The 8,747-nt window shown below is 43.6% G+C and overlaps 1 protein-coding gene across 1 annotated transcript; it reads left to right on the top strand.

Annotated features, from left to right (window-relative positions):
• The first annotated feature begins 1,259 nt into the window (after positions 1-1,259).
• Positions 1,260-8,181, top strand: msl2b (MSL complex subunit 2b). The gene is made up of 3 exons (XM_020647576.3): positions 1,260-2,513; positions 4,493-5,880; positions 6,476-8,181. Exons 1-3 carry the CDS (start codon positions 2,372-2,374, stop codon positions 6,773-6,775), a joined length of 1,830 nt encoding a protein of 609 aa, XP_020503232.2. The 5' UTR covers positions 1,260-2,371; the 3' UTR covers positions 6,776-8,181.
• Positions 8,182-8,747: the final 566 nt, after the last annotated feature.

Below are 8,747 nucleotides of genomic sequence, written 5' to 3'. Positions count from 1 at the left end.
CCAGGGTTTTAAAACCAACAAGTATGAATTTTAGATTCTGGAATTATTTTTTTTATATATTTTAAGAAGTTGTGAGCAGATGTGTAAATCAAAGGCCTAATGTTTACAAGCCTTACTGATTTTGCACAAAGAATTTATACCAAATTAAGATCTATTTGCGAGCACATTACGCTTTAGTTATCTTTTTCTCTTGCAGGATGATCTGGATAAAGACTAAAGACATTAAAACCTCAGTGAGCGACAGGAGAGGCGAGGTGGGGACTCTGCCACTTGTGCTGCCTTTAGAGATGGAAATAAATGTTGAGATTTAGAAAGTAAAATGTTTTTTTTCATCTCTCATGCAACACTTTAACTCTATAACTTGTGTTTTAAATTACTAAAGAAATTCTGATATTCTGTAAAACTCCATAGTCCATAGACCAGCACAGTCAGCGCTCGTTAAAAAAATAAAAATAAACAAATGTCCAAAATTAAATTACTTTCTGATGTTCCAGTTTATTGTCACATATGAAGCAGAGACAAACCGTGATGATGATATAATGAGTTGTTATATCCGAGATTATACTGCTGGTTGTCGTACTTTTGTTATGTTAAATAGCCTACTTGCGTTATGTTGTGTTACGGTAAGAACCGTATGTTCCCACCAGACCACTTTTACTGAAAATATATATATATATCTTTAAATACCATGATTTATATTTGTTTCAGTAACAGTATTTAATAGTAGATTGTGAGTCCGGTTGTTGAGTCAAATACCAGAGTGTTATTAGGGGGGCTCTTCCTTTTGGAGGGGTGGCCACAGGGGGGACCAAGATCAGTGTTACAGGGGCACTGGCCCCTGTTGGCCCCTGCCTAGAACCGCCCATGGTTCCCACCACCTATGCCCTCGTTTCCTGTTCACCTGTGACATATAAACACTCAACCAACCACCTGACCAATTAACCCAAATGATCAATTATCACCACCTAGTGTCCAAATTGAGTAAATAAATGAACACAAAAGCCACTGAAATACAATACATAAATACACACACACACTAGATTGGCTCCTACAGTATAGTCTTTACCATCTTTGCTGTGCACAAGTTTTGTTTGAAAATAATTAAAGGCTTGTCTCTGACTGGCACATTTCCAAAACAAAGGCAGGGTTATTTCAACGTGAAGTAAATAAACGCCTTTATCACGGATCCATTGTTTTTTTTTTTTAAATTGACCGCGCTAACTCGTGTTCTCGCGAGATCTGGGCAACAGCGCCCCCTTGTTTGTGTATGGGAAAATCGACGAGAGGTATGAGGAATACTCCGCGGCTAACGATAGCAAGATACACAAACAGGGATTTAATTCACTTTCGGTCTTCGCTGACACCCTTGATATCTATCAAAAGCTGCAGAGGAACATAATTTCGGCTTGTCCCTCGGGCTTCCTCCTACACTCCCGCCAAGGCGAGCAGCAAGAACGAGAAAGTCCCGCTAATCCCGAGGAGTCGGACGCGGCCTGCTTTTCTAGCCGGCTTCCCGGTGCAGCCCAGGCGGCTAGTTCTGTCACTCCAGCCCGGTGCTTCCACTGGCTTATTTTTACTCACACTATGAGAGACTACTCAGCTTCGACATTATTTTTGTTTTAATAACCGCAGCCTCTGTCCAATTTACCCCCTCCTCCCCTCCCCCTCCTCATTTCTATGTAAAGTTGTTTGCATTTCCCTCTGAAGAGAACCTTTCGGAGCCGGGGCGGCCTGTTTTTGTTTTTCGAGCCGCCTTTGAACAATAACACAACCATAACGAGCCTTGCTGGGGCTGCACTGAAGCCTGTGTGAGAGAGAGAGAGAGAGAGAAAAATAAATAAATGCATTGTGTGACACCAACTGTGTGCACCCTGGACAAGCATGCATGTGGACTGTGGATTTATCAGAGGGAAATCATTGCAAACTGCAGCACTTTGTTATGAAATGCTTTGTTTAATCACAACTCGTGGACTGTATGGAAACGAACCGAACCGACGTTTATCCGCCTGCTCATTCTCCCTGTGAATGCAACCCTCACCGTTCACTTTCATATCACAAGTGCTTTTGCTGGGGACATCACATTGACGATGGACTGGATGTGATTTGGGATGAGTAACCTCGATTGCTCCCTGCGCAGACTGCTCTATATGTGGGATTTACCAGTTTTATCCACCTATGCCCTCTTCAAAGCCGCCGGACTCCACTGACAAAAACACTCATTTTACCCCGGGAGTAGCTGCTCTTCCGCGGCCCCCATCGCTCAGTTTTGTTTGTGTACTTGTGTGACTTTGGTGTTTTTTTTTTTGTTTGTTTGTTTTTTTACACAATAATACATCTGTAACGGACTGGAGCCCCGGGACAGGCAGCTGAGATGAACCCGGTGAATGCGACTTCTCTTTACGTGTCCGCGAGCCGATCGGTGCTGCAGTGCGACCCCCGAGACCCCCGGGCCCTCGCGGAACTCTGCAAGCTGCTTCCGTTTTTCCGCCAGTCCCTGTCCTGCTTGGTCTGTGGTGAGTTGGGGTTTTTATTCATTTTTTGTTCCGTGTAATATGACAGGCACACCTGTGTAAATGACTGCTAAGGAAAGGTGTTGGGTAACGTGCGTTGTTGTCATCTGTGCTCTCAGTGGGAGCGAGCCTTTAAACAATGCTGCTTTCAAGTACAATCGGAGATATTAAATAGCCAGTGATCGACTGTTGTGGAAACAATTCTTACTTCATTCATGTAAAAGTTGTATCTGCTATTCTATCCATTTGACTTATGTATTTCAGACATTAATCTGCTACTGTATCTGAGATCGTTTTATGTGCTTTAGTTTCTTCTCTATGCTCTGTAATGTCATATAATTTCTAAAAAAATGCATATAAATGTATGAGTTGTATATTCATTTACCCAATTTCAATTCGTAAAGCTAAAACAAAGGGTTTTAGTCAATAAAATCATGAATACATTGAGATGAAATTGTGCCCCTTTTTAAGCGAACACTAGAAAATGATTTGCTTTTCAAAATAAGTTAAAAAATATTTTAGTAAATGTAAAATATGTCAAGAGAATTTCAGGCAATTGACTAAAAAATCGATAACAGTATACCTGATGAAAAACATAACTGGTAGAGATGAGGAAACTCCCCATACTTCAACAAAAAGACAAATATTAAGTTTTGTCGGAGGGATTTTGATAATTTAAATATAATAAGGCTTGTAAATCACCCAAAAATGAAATGTAATTCTGAATACGTATAATACTTAATACCGCTGTTTAAACAGCTGCAGAATTTTAATACAGTTTACAAGTAATCAATGGTGACAATACACTGCCTTATATATAAATTCATCCTGAAATTGAGCCTTTATGCTTATTGAGTACCGATGTACAGATTTCTGTTTGCACGATAATTAACTAGTTATTCCACAACTGTTGATCAGTATAGTGTTTAAGTGAATAAAGACAAGACTTAAGAAAACCTGAGAAGACGTTAGGATTTAAGTCTTGTTTATGAAATCTGAAGGCCAAATTTCCAAAGATCAGTGAACGCATCACAATTCACAGCGACACCCATCATGACACACCCCCCTCTGTGTGCTTTTTGGCAGCAGTGGGGCGTTTCTCTGTCATCGTGTTGAATAACAATCCCCTCCACACAGGATAGGATGCATTTAATCTCTCTCTTTCTCTCCCTCCCTCTCTCTTCATCCCTAAACACACTATAAAATATATGAATACAATTAAAACAACTGCATAATCGAGGGAGTACTTAAGAGACAGGACCAGATATATCAGTGACTGAAATTCTGACAGGTAAAACCGACTGTAATCAAATCAAGGGGGCGCCTATGTGGTTCGTTTGCTTGTGTTGGTATGTAAAACACATCTTTTGATTTATTTTGTTGGTATTTTTAACACTCAGTTCTTGCGTTTCATGCATAATGCAGCAGTTCGATGTTAGCCACAGCCAGTGGGTATATGTCCCCGTCCCCCCCCACCCGAGCTAGAGGAGATTCTTTGTTTTGCTGTGATTGCAAAATAATATTAAAAGAAGAGCGTCTTCATTAAACTCACAGATATTGATTGTTCCTCTTCCTCCCCTGCAAAAATAATAGGTCAATATGCAAGCCGCGTGTGGTATGTGCATCTTGTTAAATATAGACTTACTGCTGTTACGTGGGATTTATCACACAAGCAGTGCAAAGTGTATAAGGTCGGTTGTTTCTAATGAATGCACCTTCATCCCTTTTGCTATCTGCAGCTGCACTGCCTAGCGACCAGTGTTGCTAAGGAAGCCCCTCTCAATGAGCGGTTGTCATCCAGTCTGGCACTTTGCCAGACACCACTCAGCTTTACAAATATCGGAGTAGGAAGCTGTTGAAACACAGCACATGAGGAACCAAATCATTTTAAAATTCTTCTCATGCTGTCATTTTTAAAACCAGGGTTTGCTTTCATACCCTTGTGGCACATTTGTTTACTTGTTTATTCCTGTTCTCTGTAGGTAACCTGCTGCAAGACCCCATCGCCCCTACAGACTCATCATGTCAGCATTACGTCTGTCGAGGCTGTAAAGGTCAGAGGATGCAGCTGAAGCCGTCCTGTAGTTGGTGTAAGGATTACTCCCGCTTTGAGGAAAACAGGCAGCTCTCATTGCTTGTTCACTGTTACAGGAAGCTCTGTCTCTACATCACCCAGTCACCACTAGCTCCCCACATAGCAAGAGCTGCCAGCGACTCACCGGATCTTCAGGCCATCCTAAACGAGGGCCAGACATTGGCCGAGAGCGAGCCCGAAGCAGAGGACATTTCAGATTCAGTCGGCCTATCGCAAGCCGCCTCCACTTCTGAGTTTGTGCAGCCTGATGAAGCTCCACCCTTTAAGGAGATCAAGGAGGAGGAGCTGAGCTCTGTCAGTGTTAATGGGCTGCATGACTGTAACGGACTGGTCAGTTCAGACTCTCTGCAACCTATCACCATAGAAACAGGTGGAGGTGTAGCAAAACAAGAGAGTTTTTCGGAGGAAATCCCAGTGTGTGTGAGCGTCACAGGGGCCGGGGCGTCGGGACTTTGTGACATCAGTACTTTCGGGGATGAACTGAAACATGGCGGGGGGCCGTTGTTGTTGAGTGTTGAGGAAGTGCTCAGGACTCTAGAGACGGACACTGACCCTGACCCCTCCCCTGAGCCTAACCGCCAGCCAGACTGCCCTCCCTCTGTACCTCAGTCAAGCATCAATGGGCCTCTCTGCCCATCAGGCCCGGACGCCTCCCGACACATCCCCTCCCTCCCTACAGAGAACAGCCCCCGCCCCCTCTACCCTTACCAACAGCCTTCTATACAACCTCCCCCTCAGCCCTCTACAGTCATCCCCCATGTCCCCCCTCGTTACCATCGCAAACGCTCCCGCTCAGAAAGCGACAGCGAGAAGGTGCAGCCCCTCCCCATCTCCACCCTTTTACGAGGACCTCCCCTTGGTGCCAACAGCTCCCCCCATCACCCCAACCCAGGTGCCACCACCAAACAGGAGCCTAAGTTCCCTGCAGCAGCACCCCATCCCCACTTGGCCCCAGTGCCCAATGGTGGACCCCCAAAGGTAGGCAAGACTGTGCTGGTCTCCAACAAGGTGCTGAAAAAGACTGTTGAGCACCATGGAGGTCCCAAGAAGGCCTACGCCAAGGCCAGGCAAGGGGCCCCAAAACCTCGTGCACAACCCCGTGACAGAGTCCCCCCTCACCCCCACGCCCATCCACTGACTCACCCACCCAGCCCCTCGAAGCCACTGTACAAGAAGCCCGTGGAGAAGAAGGGCTGCAAGTGCGGCAGAGCCACACAGAACCCCTCAGTGTTGACCTGTAGGGGGCAGCGCTGCCCCTGCTACTCCAACCGCAAGGTGAGAACAACACAGTTGTGGTTGTAGTTGCTTAACCCACATATTTGGAGTCGTATCAAGTTATATGACTCAGGATGACTTTTGTACAAGTTAAATTTCCACATGGGGTGTCAAAACATCCAACTGACTTCTTGTGTTTGATGACATTACACTTTATTTTGTGTCTTTTAGAGTAATGTTGTGTTGACATGTTGGCGCAATCATAAAAAGATCTCAGTTTTAGGGAACTTAAATATCTGCAGAAGTGTTTCCCAATGTTTTAACCACAGCACTCTTGCTTAGAGTTCAAACTTTTAGCCTTTCCTTGACAAAAGGACTTTCGCTCCGGGTTGGTTAACTCTCTTGTTCTGTTTCTTTCAAGTGGTTCACACAGTCCTCATGAGGAGATGTATTTTGTCTAATAGCCGTGGGATTGTTGATGATCAAACATTATATTGAGCACCTCTAAATCTTTTGGTCTGTTTTGGTTTAATCCAAGATGTCAGGTCATTCCAGATTTTAAATCTGTTTAACATTTCTGCCATGGGAAAGTATTTTGTTGTGTTTGTAAATATTGCTGGATTGTTTTGTTATTGATTATGATTGTCTTTCTCAGGCGTGTCTGGACTGCATCTGTCGCGGCTGTCAGAACTCGTACATGGCCAACGGAGAGAAGAAGCTGGAGGCTTTTGCTGTGCCGGAAAAAGCTCTGGAACAGACACGCCTCACGCTGGGCATCAACCTCACCAGTATCACCGCGGCGGCCCTGCGTAGCCCAGCCACCAGCTCCCCTGGCAACACCCTCCTCAACGTCACCACAGCGACAGGGGCCCCCGTCACGGCTGCCTTCCTGTCGGGCACTGGACACGACAACCGAGGCTTCGATGATTCACTGGAGATGCGGTTTGACTGCTGAGAACAGTCGTTTATGCACATTCCCCCCGCCCGCAAGCTGGGCACTATCTATCAGAGTGTGTCAGGAACCTGCAGGGGGCGGAGCCAGAACAAAGGCAGCTACAGTGATAGGCGATAGCGAGGGTCACCAGCTGAGGCAGAAGAGTCGCCCTCCGTTTATCGCCTGAAACTACACAATGCTTGTGGTCCTGCATACAGATGCAGCGTGGAAGAGAAGAAGAAAGAGGAGGAGATGTAGCGTTACTGTATGTGCAGAGATTTCATTTCAGTGCGGATAGCTTCATTTTTTTGTTTTCTTCTCTACTATGGGTAATGTGTAGAGCATGTTGTGTAGCCTCAGTGTGTGTATGTGTGCGTGCATGTGAGTGTGTATGTATGAGAGTTTGGTTTGGAACGGAGACATCATCATCATCATCAACAGAGGCTGGTGTAATTTATATAAAAGAAAGAACTTTTTGTACATGGACTTATCAGTTTCCTTAAAAAACACATTTTATGATATATTTTATAAGTTACATTGAAAACCAAGAGAAGCCGCTGCAGGGGGCAGTCCTGCATTCAACCAGAATATTTTCACACAGGTAAAAGGTAGATTGTATTTTAACTACTAGAAATGAACTCAAGTAGACAACTATCTTAACTAACACAGCCTGCAGAATAACTTCTATTACCATTTACAGTAACACAACTTATTATATCTGTCGCTGCAAGAACAGGGATGTGACTTCAACACCACCAGCCAAATGTATGTTAGACTGTCTGTGAATGTTCATACACAAACGTAACTCTAAATGTTATTGTGGACTGAAAACATATGTAAATGGTCAAATATTTTAAGTCAAACAACCAATAAGGCTGGCAGAAGACAAAACGTCTCCCTGGTTTGTTGTTGAACCAGTTTAATCATTTGTGTGTTCTTGTATTAAGCACTTTTCTCACTTTTTTCACATTTCTGTTCTGTTGCTGCTTGTGTTAAAGACTCTGGTTGACTGCAGGCCCCGCATGTTCATCATTGCAAGTGATCTTTGGTTTCTTGAAGCTACACACATGCTGCTAAACACCACAAAGGACTCAAGAAGGAGAGCACACCTGTTTTCCTCGTCTTTTTGTTCCGCTCGTTTTTGTTTTTAATAATCCGTGTTAGCAACATTTGCAGTATTTATTGGACGTCTCCTAACATAGGTTACCTATTGGGCGTCAGTTCAGCCCTCTCTCTCTTCTCTCAATGCCTGTCGAGTCTGTCGATCCAGTCTGGACTTTTTCTGTCTCACTTCAGTTGCTGTCTCCTTCTTAGTGATAGTTTCTGGTGTCTCCAAACAGTTTTTGTTCTCCCTCTGGGCATTTAAAAACCTGTAATATACCTGTAACATATTTCCACAAAAAGAAAGAAAATCAAAAACTTACAAAGTGTTGTGTGATTATTTGTATTCTTCTCTCTATAGTCTGAATATTGCTGCAATTTTTTGAGTCGTTATTTGTCTTGTACTGCTCAATTTGAACACTAGAGGGCAGCATGGGGCTTTTTTGCATCTTGTGATATGCCCCAACAGGTGGCTGAACACACCTGAAAATGTCCTAATCAAGGGTGTACTTCAGCTTTTTTTCCCTTATAATTAATAGTTTTTTTATTTTCAAAAGCTTAACTGATGAAACAACTCAATGTTTTGAAAATTCCTAAAAGGGTTCAACAAATTAATTAAATGTCCAAAGCTTTACAGAGCAGGAATGTCATTACCCAGAGGAGTAGAAATGTTCCTTTATCTGCGTCATTTGTCTGTTACCAGCCTTTAATCTCTAAATCTGTACATGTTCAGCTCTCTTCTCTTCATCATGATGTCTGAAGTTCTGACTGTAAGTATAGTATGTTTCATTTTAACTCCACGTCTGTCAGCTTTAGTTTCTTTTCAAATTCCAAGTATTATTCTTGTCCACAAACACAGGCGTTTTCTGGATGCAGCGAATGTTTGTGATTG

Source organism: Labrus bergylta, chromosome 20 (genome assembly GCF_963930695.1).
Source record: "Labrus bergylta chromosome 20, fLabBer1.1, whole genome shotgun sequence".
NCBI classification, from domain to species: Eukaryota; Metazoa; Chordata; class Actinopteri; order Labriformes; family Labridae; genus Labrus; species Labrus bergylta.
This window is presented reverse-complemented; position numbering and strand designations above follow the sequence as displayed.

Coding starts and splice junctions, on each gene's coding strand:
- msl2b (XM_020647576.3), top strand. CDS start 2,372: ATGAACCCGGTGAATGCGACTTCTCTTTACGTGTCCGCGAGCCGATCG. Junction 2,514..4,492: donor CCTGTCCTGCTTGGTCTGTG/GTGAGTTGGGGT, acceptor TGTTCTCTGTAG/GTAACCTGCTGCAAGACCCC. Junction 5,881..6,475: donor CCTGCTACTCCAACCGCAAG/GTGAGAACAACA, acceptor TGTCTTTCTCAG/GCGTGTCTGGACTGCATCTG.